Source organism: Apostichopus japonicus, chromosome 22 (assembly GCF_037975245.1).
Source record: "Apostichopus japonicus isolate 1M-3 chromosome 22, ASM3797524v1, whole genome shotgun sequence".
NCBI classification, from domain to species: Eukaryota; Metazoa; Echinodermata; class Holothuroidea; order Aspidochirotida; family Stichopodidae; genus Apostichopus; species Apostichopus japonicus.
Window position 1 is genome coordinate 3,883,016 of NC_092582.1, and position 18,779 is coordinate 3,901,794.

An 18,779-nucleotide genomic window follows, 5' to 3' on the forward strand; every position below is an offset into this window, starting at 1 on the left:
GAAAAAAATATCGACGAATATCCAAATATAGTTATCATAGGTCTGTACAATTGTATTAGTTGACCTACTTGTTTGTTGGCTGATAAAGTGGTGACACAAGTAAATGTTGAGACAACTCAATCCAACTATACTAGACTATGAAAAATGAGCAATAAATTTATGGCTAGAATGCATTCAAACAAGTGACCTCTGCATAACAAACCTAGTGTTCTACCAACTGAGCGTCCATTCGAATCCCGGTCTAACAATAAATTTCTTTAGTTCAAAACAAAATATCTATCTCAAATGAACTGATCACGTAATAGTCCTGTGCTTTCGAGGTGGGGATTCCCCTTGTTACAGACTCTCGCGAAACTACCATTGGTGTGTGATGTAAGTAAAAACTAAAATTTAAGTTTAACGGTTGTCCATTTAATACGCGGCCATGGAATATGCATATATCAAATAAGTAACGTGTAATCGGTAAGTCAAACCTTTTCAAACTTCAAATGACAGAACTATTGTTTTATCACAAAGCCGTAAATTAAATCTGCGGTGTGAACGGCATTCGCTTACGTTAGGCCATGTTGTTGTAATCAGATGAGAACATACAGTTGCCTTAGTTGTTATTAAATACTACTTTCAAAGAAAGTTGAGCAAATATTTATCTCTTGCAGGAAATGTTAGAGTTTTGGCTACCTAACAGTGAAAAGGATCATTTTAACTTATTTGCCAGCATCGAAAACAAGTTGTTTAGGGAAAATGAGTCTGTAGAAGAACAGCTCGGCTGAAGCCTAACGTTAAGACAAACGATGCAGTGTCTAGTCACAACTGCGTAAGTCAGGTGTAAACAAAGGCCACACAGTACACTAGTCAGGCTAAATATTTTGCTACATCTGTGGTTTTGTTGTGGCAGTGCGCATACGAATAAGAATTGCAATGATCATTTGGAACCTCACAGCAATTTCTAGGCATACCTCCAGTTAATCACCTGATGAATTGCATAAAATACTTTCTTATTCATTCAGCTAGGCCCTAGATGAATAGTGAGTACAGTTTGTCTCATTGGAATGAGAACTTAAACATGCAAACATGGCATTTCCTGCTTTGAGATCAAATTAAGTTCTGTAACACTTGCTGTCTTAATTCTAAGACAACATCTTTAGGTTTAGAACAACTGTTGTGAAATTGATGCAACTATTAAATGACATGATTTAATTGTGTGCATATCTGTGGATCTTATATATTTCAATCAGAATAAGTTGCTTGATCAAAACCATATTTTTTCATTGTTAATGTTACTGTTAAATCTATTATATGGTCTTCCATTCTTCCTTTGTCTAATTGATTATTTTATACTATGACTTTTTTCCCCTAATCATGTTTGTAATTCCAGGTTCATAATCGTTGCATCTTTATTCATGCATAAACTGCAATATGTTGTGCAGTGTATTAACAGCTGTATGATTGCAGCTATATTGGGAGGAACCATGCAGCTGTATGTTCTCAATTATCAACATGATATATAGTTAAATTCCCCTTCTTTACCAAAGCCATATCAGCAGACCTGTCAACCTGTTTGACCCCAAAATAGGGAGAATAACATTTTTCAGGGCCAAAAAATAGGGAGAACAAGGGGAAAATAGGGAGGCTCACTTCGCTTTCTACAGGGTTTCTTTAGTAGGCTTCCATTTGAAACAGGGAACAGTGGACTCTGGGTACTGTGACTTCATGGCTAGTATGCTAGATAGAGTCCCATCAAGCTTGAGACTTGACCGAATGTCTGTCTTGTTCTTGCGAACTACACTGAATAGCCTTTCCTGTTCAGCGTTACTGTGGGGAATTACTAAGCATAGGACTAATTGTTGGCTATTTTCAGAAATGTCGCAAGTGTAAAACATAGAAAAACCGGGAGAATAGAATATGAAACCGGGAGATTCGGGTAAAACCGGGAGAGTTGACAGGTATGTATCAGGTACTGGTTAGGCCTACTTAAATATTTAACATGATGTAGGCAGAGGTCATATATAATGGTGCTGTGGCCGAGTGGATAAAAGGGTAGTGGCATTTCAAGCACAATCGGGAGGTTTGGGGTTTTGATTCCCGGCCGGGTCATAGTAAGGTGGGTTTTTCATCCAAGAGCAATCTATAGCTTTTTAATTTGAAATAAAATGTTGAGGTGGAAGCCACCCGACATGTAAGTTGTAATCCATAAGCCCTTGCGGGTTTCTCCCCCATTTGTGGTCGCTTAAGTGTCGTAAAAATAACTTCTGATTATTATTTTTATTACATAGCAGGAACATTACAGTAGGTAAAATGATGTTTACAGATCATCAAATATGAACCATATTTGAGCATTTCATCATTTGTAAACCTGACATGTACAAAACAACCATCAATGAATCATCACAATGTGTTTGTTAGAATATTAATTTAATATGTTTTTCCTTTGATATGCCAATCATCTGGCTAATATTTTTTTTATAACTATATCAACAGGTTCTTGCCAGATAATAAAGTGACTACATGGATTGCCCTTCTGTTTTGGAGTTGCTGAGGGTAATCGTAGTGGTGTTTGGTCTTCGATTGGTCAATTGCACAGATTCAGTTTTCTCCAGCGAATGGAATCCATACTGTTGGGGATTCGAATGTTGCAATGAAGAGTGGATTGTACGTGATATAAATGGTAGGTTAAATTTTCATTGTCTCTGTCTCTTAACAGAGTGAGGCAGCTGACGATAATGGTAGGTTTGTGATAATGCCAGGGGAGGGTTGATCTGATGAAGTAGGTGGATACCTGAGATAGGATGGGGAGGGGAAAGCAATCTTTCTGCAGAGAGGAGACCAAGAACATATGAGTTGAACAGCTTAATTGGCAGATATAGCAAGCTTGTGTGAAGTACCTTCCAAGTTAGGCAGGCATGTACACATTTTAGTGTGCGTTTATGTGCTTGTCATATAAATGGGAAGCCAAATTGATAAATTATGTAGGGGTACTAGCTATTTTTCAGCGCAACACACTCCCCACCTTGAAAGAAGTTTTCTCCAACCTGTGAAGCCTATGATTTGTGTCTGCCAAGTCAGTAGTGGCTCAAATGAACTCCTCACCGTCACTGCAGAAACAAAAAAAGATTTAAAAAAATGAATCAACATACGTACAGCTGCCACATCATATTACCTGAAACAATGATATGAATTATCAGTTTGAATTCTTAAAAAAAATAGTTCTTTCAGTTTCCCATGAATCTCTATGTGTTCCAAGCTCAGTATCAAAAGAATGATTAACATGTCTCTTGCCTGTGGCATTTACCTCAGTCTCTAAAAGTCCAACAAATACTAACATCTAATACAACTTCGAGGACTATATCCTATTACTCAGCTCTTCCCACCTTGGGTTTTGCACCTACAATGGATTTGCTAAGTCCAATTGTAGCCTTAATGAAGCTCAGCATATCAAGTTGCTAGACAAATTATACAATAGTTGCATGTGTTTACAATGAGGTAAATTTAAACATACATACATCTGAAAGCCCAAAAATTGAACCAGTCATATCGTCTCCTTCTAGACCAATGAACCCTCACTATTTTGGAGTTTATAGCTGCACCTCACACTGACTGTACATGGGGCAGCGCCCTGTATCACTGGGTATCTATAAACAGGATATGTAGAAGACTGGGCCTAAATATTGAGCTAGCTCCCATGTTCAAACCCGGATACATAGTTACAGTTTAACCTGGTGTATGCCGGTGACTCTATAGCCTAGATCATACGTGACGTGGAACCGTGGTTGTCGAACCCTATGAGTTGCTTCCTCCGGTGGACCCACCGGCCTATCAGGTTGGTTCGGCTGACCCTCTTGGTCTGGATTATCCACGACCGCACCCTCTGACATCTGAGAGTACATCTGGTTCCCTGCCTCTGGTTTCCCTTCATCAGGTTCAGTCTGGTCGACAGAGTGTACGTCATCCCCCAGGATTTGGTGGCACTCGTCAGGTTCTTCTAGCCTGGCAGCTCCTTCCCTTTAGGTCTCTGCAGTTTGCCTTGGTTGTTGTTAATGATGGATCGAACCACTGACCTAGAATATAGCTGGCCATCTTTTTGAACTTGTGTAACTTAAGTAGATGGTTGCTATGGAGATCTATCCCATCAAGAACCATGTGTCTGATGTGGGTGAAACTCAATTACATGTTCACTAAATGTGAGAAGACAGACTAACTGCATGAATCACTTCACCAGTGTTACATCAGAGGTTGACTAAGACAGACCTTAACAGATAGATAATAGCCTTCATATTCATCATGTTCAATGGGAGGAAAGGGAAGGGACATTGCCCATGGTTATAGTCCTATGAAGTTTTCTTCTTTTTAAGGCTACTTTAAATATTCATCAAGTTTACTTCCACAAAAAGTCTTGCAGAAGTCAGGTTTATGTGTAAACTTATTTGATAACTAAAAGAGCTAACTTATTTAATATTGTTCATGACCTGGTTGCCATGGTTCCCTTACCAGAGTAAAGTAACATCTAGTTTGGACATCAGATCTACATTTTCCTCAGTTCATATAACCTTTACTTTACTCTAAATTCATTTTGAATACAATATTTGTTGCTGTATATCTCAGTGTACTGGATTTCAAGTGTCTCTCCCAGTTTTTACAGTCCCAAACTTTGATTTTCTCTGATTTTTCTTCCCTAGCACTGAGAGGAAATCTTTCAAGTCATCTGTACGGTCAGCACCTTGTAGAAGACACTCTCTATCGTTCCCTTAACGGTCATGTGACGTACGGCTCAGACAAACCGCTCGTTTTCTCCTTTCATGGAAGTTGTGGAACGGGAAAATCTTTTGTTTCGAAATTGATTGCCAAGAGTTGGTTCAAGCTCGGAATTTATAGCAATTTCTTCAACCTGATGATTGGGACGAAAGATTTCCCCTTTAAAAGTAATTCATCGATGTACAAGGTGAGCTTTGGTAGAATAATTGTCAACAAAATGTCTATAGTGCTGTGAATTTTTTTTTTTTTTTTCTCTTGGTTTTGTTGGATGTCTGGATGCACTTCAAGCAACAGGACATATTTGCACTAAGTGTCTATAATACATTGTAGAAATGTTTTGTCAAAATGTTTCATGTTTTCCTCTTCTGTGGTTTGTTTCCATAGCAATACATTCAAAGCAAAATTGAGTATCAAGTTCGAAAGTGTCCCCATCAGCTGTTTGTATTCGAAGAAGTGGATTCCTTTCCACCAGGCTTGCTGAATGCCCTAACACCTTTCCTCACTTCATATGATGTTGTTGATGGTGTTGATTACAGGAAATCTATCTTTATTTTAATCAGGTTTGTAAAGACTTTTGCAATTAATGTTCATTCATTATCCTACAGAATTAATATATACTTAAATTAAGGGACACAAGCACACTCATCATGTTTAGCTAATATGAATTATTTATAAATTACTACACCCCCAAACCTGCTATGGAAAATCTGGCTCTGGAGGTATAATAGTTTAAAGTTCATATCTGGGAGCTCTCATTCTGTGAATCTGTGATGTCATAGTGCAAATAGGATAAGGAACCTTTATTTTCTCTTTCTTTTCCTTTTCATATTTTCAAGAGAGAATGTTAACAGTGTGTACACTTTAACCATCAGCATTTGCAAAACCATTCTTCACAACAGAAAGGAAGCACAGTAATAAATAAAGAGAAACATAAAGGCATGTAAGCACGTGTGGCTTGCTGGTGTCATATTTAGACTTGATCAAGTCCTCAGCCTAATTGTGAGTGTGAAGAAACATTCAATCTCTAAAATCTATCAACTGGCATAATGAGGATCAATATATGATAATATCCTAGGATATGATCCTAGGATATGATGATAGGATATGATACTAGGATATGATCCTAGGATATGATCATAGGATAATAATAGGATGATCATAGGATCATATGGATCAATATTGCTGTTTTTTTTGTGTGTCCTGTGAGCACGTAGTTCGAGTATAACAGCTTGAGTATTAGTACGAATCATTTGTACTGGTAGAGTATGTTCTCCTTGGTATGGCAATGAGTATCAGTACATGATAGTGTTCAAGTGCAAACATAAGATATATACTTTTTTTTGCTCTATTATATCTAAAACTATATTTCAAAATGGCACTCTTACCAGTACTGATATCCAAGATGGTGAGTATATGGTACAGGAAAAGTGGAGTAAGAATACGGACTCACTACAAGTAAGCTATAGTGAGTACATCTCAAGCCGACAAAGACTGAATAGCATTACCAACTATGTTTGTGGGACAGACAGCAACAGAATTTTTAGGAACATGTCATGTTTGGCTACAGAGACAAGTGCAGAGGATCTCACCATTGCAATTGTACGTATTTAAGATCCTCCTGAAAGCAGGAACTTGCGAAGAAGCCATCATTGGCTTATCAAAGCCGCTCTGACCAGAGTCAGTCTCTTAGATTCATATTTAACGTCCTCTGATTATGAATTGTCAATTGCAAACAACTCTGTAACTGGACGACATACATTAAACTTGGAGTGACTCGAACTCGGGACCTTATGATTGAAAGGCACCGGCGTTAACCGCTGAGCTAACACTTCTATACAATTCATGGTCAATCGTTTATGATTATCTTGTTTTCCTTCTTGACTTGTTTTCATTTCCCAGCAATACAGGACAAGAATCAATAAATAAATTGACCAAGGATAATTACATCCAAAAGTTGTCTAGAGAATCTCTTACAATGAAAGTGATGGAGGAAGTGTTAGAAGAGGAAATCTACCAATCGTCAAGTGAGTTTATGAGTTGCTAGGCTCTAAGTTTATTTCCATGCATATGCATATGCATATGCATGTCCTGCGTTTCTAATGAAAGAAAGAATTTGAAATGAAAGAAAGAATTTGAAGCAAAAATGGCTAACTGATCTGCATTCAGTATGCCAGTCACTACAGCTACATGTTTTAGAACATACTTGTAAGTGTACTGTAGGCCTGTTTGCTTCCATAAATAAATATGTATTTGATTTGGCCTACCATTGCCTGTGATCTTTTCCAGCTTCATATGAACTATATTGAAATTTGCTTGTTGTGTCAATGTTAAAAACTGTATTAATGATATATGTGTGGTTTCTAAGTAGTTATAGGTACATATGTAGTAAATTTTTCAAGGAGTCATTTTGCGTTACTAAAAGTGCAGTATTTAGGTAATTTATGTCTTCTGATGCTATATGGTCTACACGATTGTCTTGTTGGCCCCATCAGTGCTTTGTGAATTAACAAACGCACATGCACTAGGGAAGGAATATCAATGCCAAAAATATTCTAACACCGTAACACCCAGCCTGGCACACTACATATACTGGAAGCATGGATTTCTTCCTTTGTTAAAAGAGTATTATAATTGTTGCTTTTCTGTCAGAAAATCAAAGAATTGAGTCTTACTTGATTAACTTTAGGATTGCTTCTGAGGAGCTTATACTCAAAGTTCAGTAGTATTGTCAAGTTTCGTCAACAAATATGCTAGCAAGTTGAATAATGGTAACAGCTTGCTCAAAAGTTTGACAAGATTTTTCAGTATCATCATAAAGAAAAGTTCACTCATTGATTAGATGTTCAACATGAAACAACCCCCTCCTAATCATCTGAGGATAATGTGGAGGGATGAGAACCTCTAGGACAGTACTTCTCAACCGGGTCCTTGTGGACCCCCAGGGGGGGGGACTGAAAAGTCTAATGGGTGAATTCAGAAGAAAGAGGGAAGTGGTGGGGGGCGGGGCATCCGCTCTGGGGAGCAGACTCTTTTTATAGTGCTTGTGAGGGTCCCATTAATCATTTATCTGTAGGCTGTATGTCAGTGCTTGACTTTGGTATTCTAGATCTCACCTACTGAGGAATCATTAAGGCTTTTCTCCGAAACTGAGCATTGCGTTGAAGTAGTTACCTAAGCAGGTTTAATAAGGGTCTTGTTTTGCATGAAGGTTTTTGAATCTTACAGATGTATGAACTGATGGTTGTTTACCTTAAAGGGCATTGGTATCCTCTCCAAATATGCTAGATAAAAAAAAACATTTTCAAATGTTTTGCGGAATAGAGTTAACGGTCTAGAACCTAGTACTGCATTCAGTACATATGACATGTATAAACATCAGTGGTTGCAAAGAGGAAAGAAATCAGTCAATCATTTTTTTTTTTTTTTTTGTAATCTCAATAATATAGTGTTAGCAACTTCATGAATGCTAACATTTGACAGCAATCAATATTGTAAGACATTAATTTTGTCTCTCTTTGTTTTGACAGATACTGGATTAAGCAACAGTAAACTTATCGATAAGTTCTACATCAGTTACTTCTTGCCATTTTTACCGCTGGAGAAAACACACGTCAGAAAGTGTATAGCGAGGACTCTCAGGCAGAGACTCGGAAACTCGTTTCAGCGTGACCTCGTTGATGATGTCATGGAGGAATTGTCATTCCATGATCCTGATCAAAACTTTTCTCACAAAGGTTGCAAAAATGTAGATGAAAAGGTGAACTACATTTTAGGTAGGGATGTCCTTAAACAAAAGTTAGAGCTGTGAAGGCGAAACTGTCGTACGTACTTCATGAGCCAGCTTTGAGAATTTTTTCCCCCCTGGATTAAATAATCAACAACCCCCCCCCCACCCCCCTCCATGACTGAATGTATTTCCCCATACTGACGATGGAGTGTAGAGGTGAAATGTTGCATTCTGTGGCATATTTTAGACAATAAATTAGGTCTCAATGGAAGGTTGTGCTAATAAATGCTTTTGAAAACATTTTCCTTCCAAATTTTGCACCCAACAGGCACTAAATCTGCTTTATTTCACTCAAACAACTAGGGTACTGTTTAATCATTTGATAGGTCTTTATACCTTTATTGATACCAAACTCCCATACCAAAGAGGTTTGTTAGCTTTCAGTTTGATCATTTCTTAGCCTTTTTAAAGAAACACTCCATTGCTTTATCAAAGTTGAAGGGGCAGCACAGGAAACTGCTGTAAATACATCCCATCATTTCCCCAAATGGTTAAAGATATGTGGAGATAGTGCAATGACTTAATAGCAATAACATATTGGTTTGAAACATTTTGAAGTGCTATTCTAGACCAGGGAACCCATACTTTGGACGTGATGTTTTTGAACATATCTGTCAATTTACTACTCATTTATGACTTGTTTATTCAAAATGCTTCAAAGTACTAAGAGTTCCTAGAACCCCATTTGTGTTCTTCAGGGTATCTATGAATTGTGAAAAGACATTTCATTGGTAATCTTGCCTGATCCAATGATTGTATTGAATGATTACCTATTGTCTCAAGAGTACTTCACAAAAATAATTAAGCCTATATTAAATGAAGTGTTTATTGTAGCCATCAAAAAGTAGCAGGTTTTCTTATTAATTTTTATTTTGATGTTAGAAATGTTATGTTGCAATATTTTTCTGCATGTTTGTGCAGATCTTCAAGGTAAAGTTGTTTTTGGTTATACACAGCTGACATTCTGTAGGGATTGACAAACAAATCCTAAGAGAATAAGAAGGTTGCTTGTATCAGTGGAGGCAAAAAGAGATCTTGATACCATTAAAACTATCAACAGATTGCTTGTGATTAATCTTTCACAGTTATGTTGAAATCTTAAAAGATCAACCAAACAAAAGGTAGGAGGCAAGTAGTGATACAAGAAGTGAATGGGGTGTTGGAGGGGGGTTGTAGGGGGTGGGTGAGCGGGTGGGGAAATGTCCGGATTACTATAGTTTGTGTGCAGCCTTCATGATTATAAGATTATGCACTATTCCATCACCCATTTCATGGCTGTTGCTACCGGATACTGATAAATTTGTAATGATCTGAAATTTGTAAAAAAAAGTAGAAATACATTATAGAAATTTATTTGCCAACACTTGTATTTTATTTGACTGTTGACAAAGCAGTATAGTAATCTAAACTCTTCCATATGCCTTAGCAGGCTAGGTGTTGGTCAGCCAGTTTGGGAAAAAATATTCCATACTGGGTTTGTATGTGTACTTGTATGAGTAAACAGATTTCTACCAGATAATGGGGTAGGAACTGTTTATATTATCAATACAAGTGCTTGGAGCAATTTAATTATAGGAGGACAGTAAAGGGTGGTATCAGAAATGGAAAAACTTTCCAAATTGCATATTGTTGGTAAATCTGCTGTGAAAGTGTTAAAGGCATTGGGATAGGTGCCAATGTCTGCTTTGAAAAGAACTAAATTTTGCTCAATTGAACCTCCCGTGTGGCATGAATACTTCAAAGCGTTCAATGTAGTTTGGGCTATAGATGAAGGGCGAGGGATGTTAAAGAATGCAACCATCTGCTTAAACCTACATACAGTTGTTTGATCACCCATCTCACTCCTCACAATATCTCAATATCAGAATCATTTAAGACACATTCTATCTGTAACTGTATTTATTTCCTTCATCAACACTATAACAATGCATTCACAACAGAATGCATAATCAGATTCCCAATGCTCTTTACCTTTAATTTATTAAAACTAAAGGAACCCTTCACCACCAACTTCCAACCTCAGTCATTGACATCAGAGTCAATGGCATTGCAAGAATTACCATAATATTCAAAATTATAATTAATTGGGGACACTTCTGATAAATACATTGCTATGAGGACATGCAAATTAATGGTAACTTATACTAAACATATGCACACAAGGCTAACCAGAACACTACAAATAACAGTAAGGTCCCTCTACTGCATATCTTGGATTGACACCTCCACATCCTCATAGCATATAGTTTGAGAAAAGAAATACATGTATGCATTTTTCAAATTTAGTAAATATTTTGTGCATGCATCTTGCAACAACTGAGTAATTGTCATTATGACAATTCAGCTGAAAATGTGTTTCTCTACCTCATATATCCACACAGGGGAAATAATATCGCTAAGAATAAGGGGGCATTTTGATAAAAAATTCAAAACAAAAAAAAACATCGACAGCTAAGCAAACATTCCAAAGGTATCACTTTGAAGGATAAATCAACAAGAAGATTATCGGAGGAAAATAAAAGCATTTTAAGAACATCTTCCAAGATAGCATCGCAGACTGCTTTACTGTTATATAACTTGCTGGAAGAATCAAGGGTTTTAGACAATCAAAATAGGTTACATTGAATCAATCATATCTCAAGCTAGGTACGAGATATTAAGATGGGGTTTCAAATACCAGTGTGGAATATTTTTCTCTTGTAGGTATGTGTTTTATTGTATGCCATTGGTGCATACGTTTCAATTTCGACACCTAGTTGGTCCATATGTACTATATTGCATATATATAGCTGTATGGATAGTAGTTCTATTGATATACAGAAACACCCCTCTCCCCCCCCCCCCCCACCCCTCTTTAAGTAATCAAGATGATGACCAAATAAATTGCAACTTTAAAACTTACACATACTTGAAAGGTATCAAAACAAAACAACAAAAGCATCATATCAAACACGAATTGTGACTTTTCTCAGTTTTCTGTGCTAGTGCAGCTATGTGTATTACACTCATCAGGGAATAATTAGTGTTCAAAGTTTTTCTAGCATTTATGAAGGCTCTGAAGTTGGTCACTCATGGCATACTATTGTTCCTGTGTAGAAAACTGCTATTCATCTTCACTCTTGTATATATAGCTACTTGACCTTTTTGTATAGCATTTTGAAATTCGATACTGGATAGATTACTTCCTGGTCTAGCCATTTTAATATGAAACTGCAGACAAACATTCCTCAAAAACATTTCCCTTTCACACATACTGTATATATGTGAGAAATGGTTTCAATAGTAGCACACCAGTGAATTTTAGGTTCTAAATCTGCATGTATCTTGAATCTTCTCTCTCACATGTAAATAAATTTGTGCATACAAATTTTTGTTTCACTCTCAAATTTTATAATTTAATATTATGTACAATTTTTCAAATAAAACTCTCTGTTCCATCACATAATACATATATACCACCATAAATATACCACCATAAATAAACCCTTATCAGTGACCTTAAACCAGCAATAGTTGCAACATATTTGAGGTGGCTATATATATAATCACTGTAACTGCTAGGTGACATCTTTTGCAGAATCATGAAGATAATCTCGTATCAGAATGGAAAGTTGCTTTCAGAAGCATCGTCACCACAGTGGCTATCTGTCGAAGCTCTCTCCTCCACAGTCGCTATAAGTTGAAGCTCTCTCCACACCCGCATGTTCCTTTAATGTTCGGGTTATTGAAAACAAACTCGCTGGTTAGTTTACTCTCTATATAGTCCATCTCTGTACCTAACAGTGTTAGCTGAGCTTTTGAGTCGATAAACACATGGACTCCTGAAACAGAAAAATAGAAAATGCAAATACAAATGCAAATCAAACTTAGTTTCGTATTTTGGTCGACCAGAGAGCACAAATTTAAAGGTAAAGTTAATCTCCCCTGAGGCCCTGAAATATCAAAACTACAAGTAGAATAAAATACAATTATATAATCAAAATAAAATAATATAAAATACAAATGAGAGAACAATGAAAAAAAAAAACATGACATAAAATTAGGCAATAGATAATCGAGAGACTGTAAAGCCTGCCATACACTGTACGACTTTCTCCCGACCCGACTCAACTTCACCGTCAGTAAGTGGAAAATCTTTGATGGTTAAGACTTATAGTCCTACGACTGACCACTGCACACTGATCAGGGCACGAACCAGGCTCTCTGCTGTTAAAGACCAGAGCTGGTTTAGGTAACATGAAAATGAATTATCCTGTAATCGGTTAAATTTGTTAAAACTGTACAGTTTCAGTCATGAAACCACGCAAACACTGCATGACTGCCAGCGCAGAAAACTCTTCATGTTCGGTTTTCCCGCCTTAACACTGGCAAATGATGATCGGTCGTAGTCTTACACCCACGCACACTACCACCCTTCTATCCATGTCATGACAGTGGAGTTGTATGAATAAACCACTTCATTAGTATTAATGGATACTAAAGGGAATGATCCCCTATTGCATTCACAGAAAAAAAAAGAAAAAAGAAGAAGCACAACCAGTTAGTCAACTACTGTACATAGAGGTTGGTTCATCAGAGGGGGGGGGGGGGGGGGTGGAGGGAACCAGCCAAAGTATGGTAATGCATTTCACCAGCCAATCTCAAAAAGTGTGAAATAAATCCCAACGGGAGCTTAACTCGATACTTGGAAAAACAATCAACAAATCGTGTGGCCTGCAAACCTTTTGTCTTCCCAAGAAGAATGGGGGTTGGGGTTGGGAGGGGGCACTACATAGCAACATACACTTTGACAATGTACACATAGTGAACACTCTGATTAAACACCCCCCCCCCCCCCCCCCCGATGGGCTCAAAGTTCCAGCTCTCTCGATTGCTTTATTCTTTTTAATTTGCAATCAATTTCCATTACTTCTTGCCAATGATTTCATATCATGTCCTGATCAGTTTCAGTTAAAGATTTTCTCAGCCCAAAAAACTTTTAATTTAAAGAAAGCAACTCAGTCCAACTGCAATTTGCAAAGAGAACTGTTTATGTAACTTGAACAAGATGGAAAGAAATTGAAAATTTCAGAATACATGATAGGATAATAAACTCACCATCTTGTTTCACTTCTTCATCAAATTTAGCTTTCTCCTTTGCATAGTCCAGAGTGTAAGTGAGTCCATTACATCCTCTGGTTTTGACACCAACTCTTAGTCCAATAACTTCTGGTTCACTTTGCATTAGTGACTTTATTTTAGTGACTGCAGACTGTGTCTGAAAATACAGTATGTACAAGATTGAAATAACTTCATTTATCTACGATCATTCAGCATGTTCTTCAAAGCAAAAGTAAAATTTTGACTGTAAATTTACATTTAGACCTGGAATGAGGGACCAACATAATCATTGAACTACCCCTCAAGGAGATTTAAGGATACATAGCATATATCCTGAAGGTGACTACTGCATCTCTTATCCTTTAACAGAGGGGCAGGAACTACAAATATACAGCTCATTAAAATATCAATGGGGTCAAAGAGGAGGGAGACTCTCATCTTCCGTTAACCTCTAAATGTGTGATGACGTCATAAATTTATGTAAACAGTGTTAGATTTAAGCATATGCTGTGCTTAACTTTAAGGTCATTTTTCTTGTTTATGGCACAAAAAAACAGACATGATGTGAGTGTATGTGTTCAAAGGGAAACCATGACCATCAGAACTGCTAGTGTTCTTGGAATTCTGGAAACAAACACATGATTTTTCTTTTCTATGAAATTCACATCAATAAGCTTTTCTCATGTAGGCATTTGTAATTGTTTGCAGCCAATATCAGAAGAAGGAACAACAGGGTAAGTTGTCAGTTAGGAGGACGGTCAATAGCTGGCCTACAGTTATAGCAAAAAAGAGCTTTAGACTGACAACAAGAGATGGCATATCACTGTTCCAGTTGATATATGTAACACTGCTGATATCATAACTCATTCATGAAAGAGGAATAGAGGATATATTGCATTCATTTAGAAGGGTGTTGCCAGCAATGTTGTTGAGTAAGGGAAGATTGCCGAAACTATTAAGAGAAAACCAATAAAGATTGTTGTAAATTAATCATAACAAAATTGTACTTAATTTTCAAAATAACAAAACAAAGCAACCTTAAATAACCTGATCGGCCGGTAAAACGAAATCTGTTAATTATACATATCCCACCCCAAAAATGCGTCCTTCCCAGCGCAAGTCCTAGATGATTTTGTCTATTTAAATAAAACCTCAAGAATCATAAGCAATAAATGCACAATGTTAATGCCTGCCCAAAGATAACCTAGGTCCAATGTTACTTGATTATTATGTAGCCAAGCCTAACAGCATAAGTTATTATGTTGATTAGGCCTTCCTGTTACATATAGAAGACTAAATTATTAACCTATGCAAAAAACTTAAGGTTACAAATGAGCTTTATCTTCAGTGAAATATTCTATTGATTGTGTGAGTAACAAATATGAATTGATATGCGACAATTGGCAATGAGCTATATCACTTTTATAGCCATGTTACATTCATATATTTAACAACATAATGAATGGAAATATGAAGGTTTGGATGGATTAACAACAAATTTAAATCATTTAAATTGTGTGCTGGAGTACAATAATACTAGCATAAAGTAATAAAAGATATCACAAAATGGCTTCAGCTAATTAAAGAGCAATGCTGAGTATGACCTGGTGAGAACTTTCTGCTCCATGTTTGAAATTGTCATGGTTGGTTGCTCCGAGGCACCAGATTCCAAAGCTACAATCTAATTACCCCAACATTGAACAATGTCTGCAAATGGCATAGGCCTATATAACATGGAAACATAACAATAGACTGATAAAGCCCATAAACAAAGGAGTGTATACCTACAAAATGCTAGCATGATCCAATCATGCAAATGCCTAATATTTGGCTAAACATTATGCTGATAAATGTTTCTAGTACATATTCAGAAGCATTGTTCTATATGACTGAAAACTGTTAGTGAACTGCGTCAGCCAGCCAGTGCAATACTGCTGGTATCTGTAACTAACGTAACATAGGCCTACGCTAAGGCCTATCATTATCAATGTAGGCTAAGTTGATTTACCAACACAAGGGCTGCCCGTGACGGTATCATTCGTTTGCCACCCTTCATTGCCCGAACCGTCGCCCTGCCAAGCGCTGCCATCTTTAAAATGTATCAGCTGGTCATTAACTTTGTATTTTCTGCGGTAATCACTGATGGTCTCATCTATATGTGAATTTGACCTAGCATTTTGTTCTTTGACGAGTATCTCACTATTACGTAAACACATATTAAAACGATTTGAGCAAGTGCATGCATCGAAAGTAAGATTACCTGGAAGAAGCACTCCACAGTACGAAAACGGACCAACCATGGAGGGTCATGTGACGGGCTCCTAGGCGATGTGGAAGCCACTAAATACTAACCCGCGTAGCGGTTCGGTTCATCGGTAACGATCCCGAGCGAGAATGATCTCACCTGACGTCACAGTCTTGCATAACTACGTAGATGCACATGTTGTACATTTCACGTGTATAGTGCGGGTACGAGCTCGTGTAACACGTACGAATTGCCGGGCCAAGTCCCGCTCGCGATTAAGTAAAAGAGGGGAAAATAGGAGACAAGTACACAAATATATGCAAACGTTTCACGGTTTATTCTTGACATTTTAAGTTAACAAATGTATATAAGAAAGCTGCAATAAAGTACTGTTGTATTTATCTTTATATCTCAAGTAGCAGGTCTCACAAGTTATTACACAGAGTTAACTAACCTCCAAGACCTGGTTGTGTACATATATCATTTTAAAAACTGTGAGTACCGTTTCAAACCCATATATCTATCTTCATCTCAAGTAACAGGTCTCACAAGTTATTACAGAGAGTCAACTATCCTCCAAGACCTGGTTGTGTACATATATCATTTTAAAAACTGCAAGTACCGTTTCAAACCGCTATTATATCTATCTCTATCTCGTAGCAGGCCTCACAAGTTGTTACATAGAGTCAACTAACCTACAAGACCTGGTTATTTACAAATATCATATTAAAAACTTCAAGTACCGTTGCAAACCGCTATTATATCTATCTCTATCTCGTAGCAGGCCCCACAAGTTGTTACATAGAGTCAACTAACCTCCAAGACCTGGTTGTGTACATATATCATTATAAAAACTACAAGTACCGTTTCAAACCGCTATTATATCTATCTCTATCTCGAGTAGCAGGTCTCACAAGTTATTACATAGAGTCAACTAACTTCCGAGACCTGGGCAAAATAACGTAATTCGGGAACCGAGAGCGCCGAGCACAGTTGCACCCGAAACCGAGTTCCGAGGGCACTCGAAATGGTCCGACCCGCTGTAGGGGTTAGTATTTAGTGGCTTCCGCTAATAACACAAGTTAGTTCGACATCACCATAAAAAGCTCGATCTGCATGGAACTTGGCTATTATTCGAACATTTACTGTCAGAGTCATATAGATTGTATACGACGGACACTCCCATTGGCGTAGGAGGCGAGGGGGGGGGTACTGGAGGGGGGCTGGAGCCCCCAACCGAAAATTTTGGTGAAAATTCGGGCAATATGGTGAAAATTTTTCGGGCACCTACTAAAAGAAAAATAATTTGCAATGTGTTTTTCAATGGTTAAACTGATATTATAATTATCATTATGATGTAATAACCGATGCATGTCTATATGATATGCACATTAACATGATTGGTTATATTTTTCGGGCAAGAGGTAACAGCCCCCCCCCCCCCCAAAAAATATCAAGTTGGGCTCCTACGCCTATGGACACTCCTATCGTGTTAGGTGTGAAAATGGCTACGAGCCTTGTGTTGAGAATCCTGTCGTCTGCTTCTCATGTCTATGAAAATTTGTGTACATAAGCTGCTTGTGTTCAGGCTACAGTTCGACTGTTTGGTGAGAAAACAAAATACTCAAAATGGCAATTTCGGAATTGAGAACTGCGTTTAAAAGTATAAAAATATACCACTTAGCTATATTACACTGTTCGAGTAGCTTAACAAGAAATGTGGTAGCTATAAGATCATGACATTAGTTATTGTCAGAGCCGTATATTTAGATAAATATACGGCTCTGGTTATTGTAAACTTTACATTCAAGGAGTACTATAAGAGTTGAGTGTTACAAGGGAGCACGTCACATGACCCACGTCATCAGTAGTACGTATGTTTTCGCGTCTCTCCCCATTTGACATCGGTCTAGGTTAATGTATATACCGATGAGTACATATGTTTACGTCTGCATCCATACAAAATGTTTCCCATTAAGTCTGTGAAGGAAATCTTCCGTTATCGTGATCTGGTTGATTTCCCCTATGTAATCAAATATTCATAAAGTTTGGTATAAATTGGGAATGCATTGGTGGTAAAGGGGACAGGAGGAAAGTTCTTCCTTACATAAATTTGAACGCTTTTCTCAAAACTAAGTCATTGATTTTCAACCTGCATAGATCTGTGCAATAGACAAGTTCCGGTCGCAATGCAATATATACTTTATATGCTTTAAAGATTATTACATATTTGACGTGCACATAGTTGTGGGAAGGGAAGGTGAAGCACATGAGAATCAGTTCTCCGTACAAACCTCAAACATTTCAAGGAAATTTTGAAACGTATTCCGAATAGACGCCCAATATACAATTTTTCTTACCGGGAACATGTCCTTGAAAATACTGTATTGCTTATTCTATCCCTGGGTGTATATACTTAGGGTATGCATGTACTATAAATACTGTACTTCTATAAGACGGGAAAATCGTTGTATAAATATGTGATTAAAATGTCATGTGTATTACGGTACGATTGGGTACGCAATACTGAGCAAAAAAGGGCTTCGGTCGGATTTAAACCTCAGGATGGGACCAGGCAGTTTTTATGGATAACAACTCCCTGCATGATGGGACCAAGGACTTTTACTGAAGCAGCTATATGAATAAAGTTGTCTAATTAGTAAGAACAGAACTTTTCAAGATAGTAATGTCTAGTTGAGTAGCAGCAAAGCAATCCTTGAGTAACAGAGTAAGCTGCAATCGGACCTCACTGGGAATATTCAAGCACTACGTGTTGCACCGGAAGCATCTCTCGCCACGCGTGCACAGGCTTCCAAAGGTGGCGAGAGGGTGTGGGGGGGGGGGGGGGTGGAGTGTCAAATTCCAAATTTCTCCAGTGTGACTGATTAAGGTATATGG

The 18,779-nt window shown here is 37.6% G+C and overlaps 2 protein-coding genes across 4 annotated transcripts; one reads left to right on the forward strand and one right to left on the reverse strand.

Annotated features, from left to right (window-relative positions):
* Positions 1 to 224: 224 nt before the first annotated feature.
* Positions 225 to 11,947, forward strand: LOC139963717 (torsin-1A-like). Of its 3 annotated transcripts, none has more exons than XM_071964802.1 (6): positions 225 to 372; positions 2,479 to 2,665; positions 4,674 to 4,936; positions 5,134 to 5,309; positions 6,649 to 6,773; positions 8,277 to 11,947. In XM_071964802.1, the coding sequence occupies exons 2-6, from the start codon at positions 2,506 to 2,508 to the stop codon at positions 8,555 to 8,557; spliced, it is 1,005 nt and encodes a 334-aa protein (XP_071820903.1). In that variant the 5' UTR covers positions 225 to 372; positions 2,479 to 2,505; the 3' UTR covers positions 8,558 to 11,947. The 3 variants fall into 3 exon arrangements, with proteins under 3 accessions (XP_071820903.1, XP_071820902.1, XP_071820904.1); XM_071964801.1 differs by having other exon boundaries at positions 331 to 462; XM_071964803.1 differs by lacking the exon at positions 225 to 372 and adding an exon at positions 574 to 814.
* On the reverse strand, positions 9,885 to 15,867 carry LOC139963718 (iron-sulfur cluster assembly 1 homolog, mitochondrial-like). Its single transcript, XM_071964804.1, has 3 exons — positions 15,645 to 15,867; positions 13,634 to 13,793; positions 9,885 to 12,357 (listed from the first exon to the last, which is right to left on the reverse strand). Exons 1-3 carry the CDS (start codon positions 15,723 to 15,725, stop codon positions 12,209 to 12,211), a joined length of 390 nt encoding a protein of 129 aa, XP_071820905.1. The 5' UTR covers positions 15,726 to 15,867; the 3' UTR covers positions 9,885 to 12,208.
* Positions 15,868 to 18,779: the final 2,912 nt, after the last annotated feature.

Excerpts from the sequence above, each read along its gene's own strand:
- LOC139963717 (XM_071964802.1), top strand. The coding sequence starts at position 2,506 with ATGGATTGCCCTTCTGTTTTGGAGTTGCTGAGGGTAATCGTAGTGGTG. Across the intron at positions 2,666-4,673 it reads GATTGTACGTGATATAAATG|CACTGAGAGGAAATCTTTCA; the intron begins GTAGGTTAAATT and ends TTTCTTCCCTAG. Across the intron at positions 6,774-8,276 it reads GGAAATCTACCAATCGTCAA|ATACTGGATTAAGCAACAGT; the intron begins GTGAGTTTATGA and ends TTGTTTTGACAG.
- LOC139963718 (XM_071964804.1), bottom strand. The coding sequence starts at position 15,725 with ATGGCAGCGCTTGGCAGGGCGACGGTTCGGGCAATGAAGGGTGGCAAA. Across the intron at positions 13,794-15,644 it reads CACGGGCAGCCCTTGTGTTG|ACACAGTCTGCAGTCACTAA; the intron begins GTAAATCAACTT and ends CTGTATTTTCAG. Across the intron at positions 12,358-13,633 it reads TGAAGAAGTGAAACAAGATG|GAGTCCATGTGTTTATCGAC; the intron begins GTGAGTTTATTA and ends TTTCTGTTTCAG.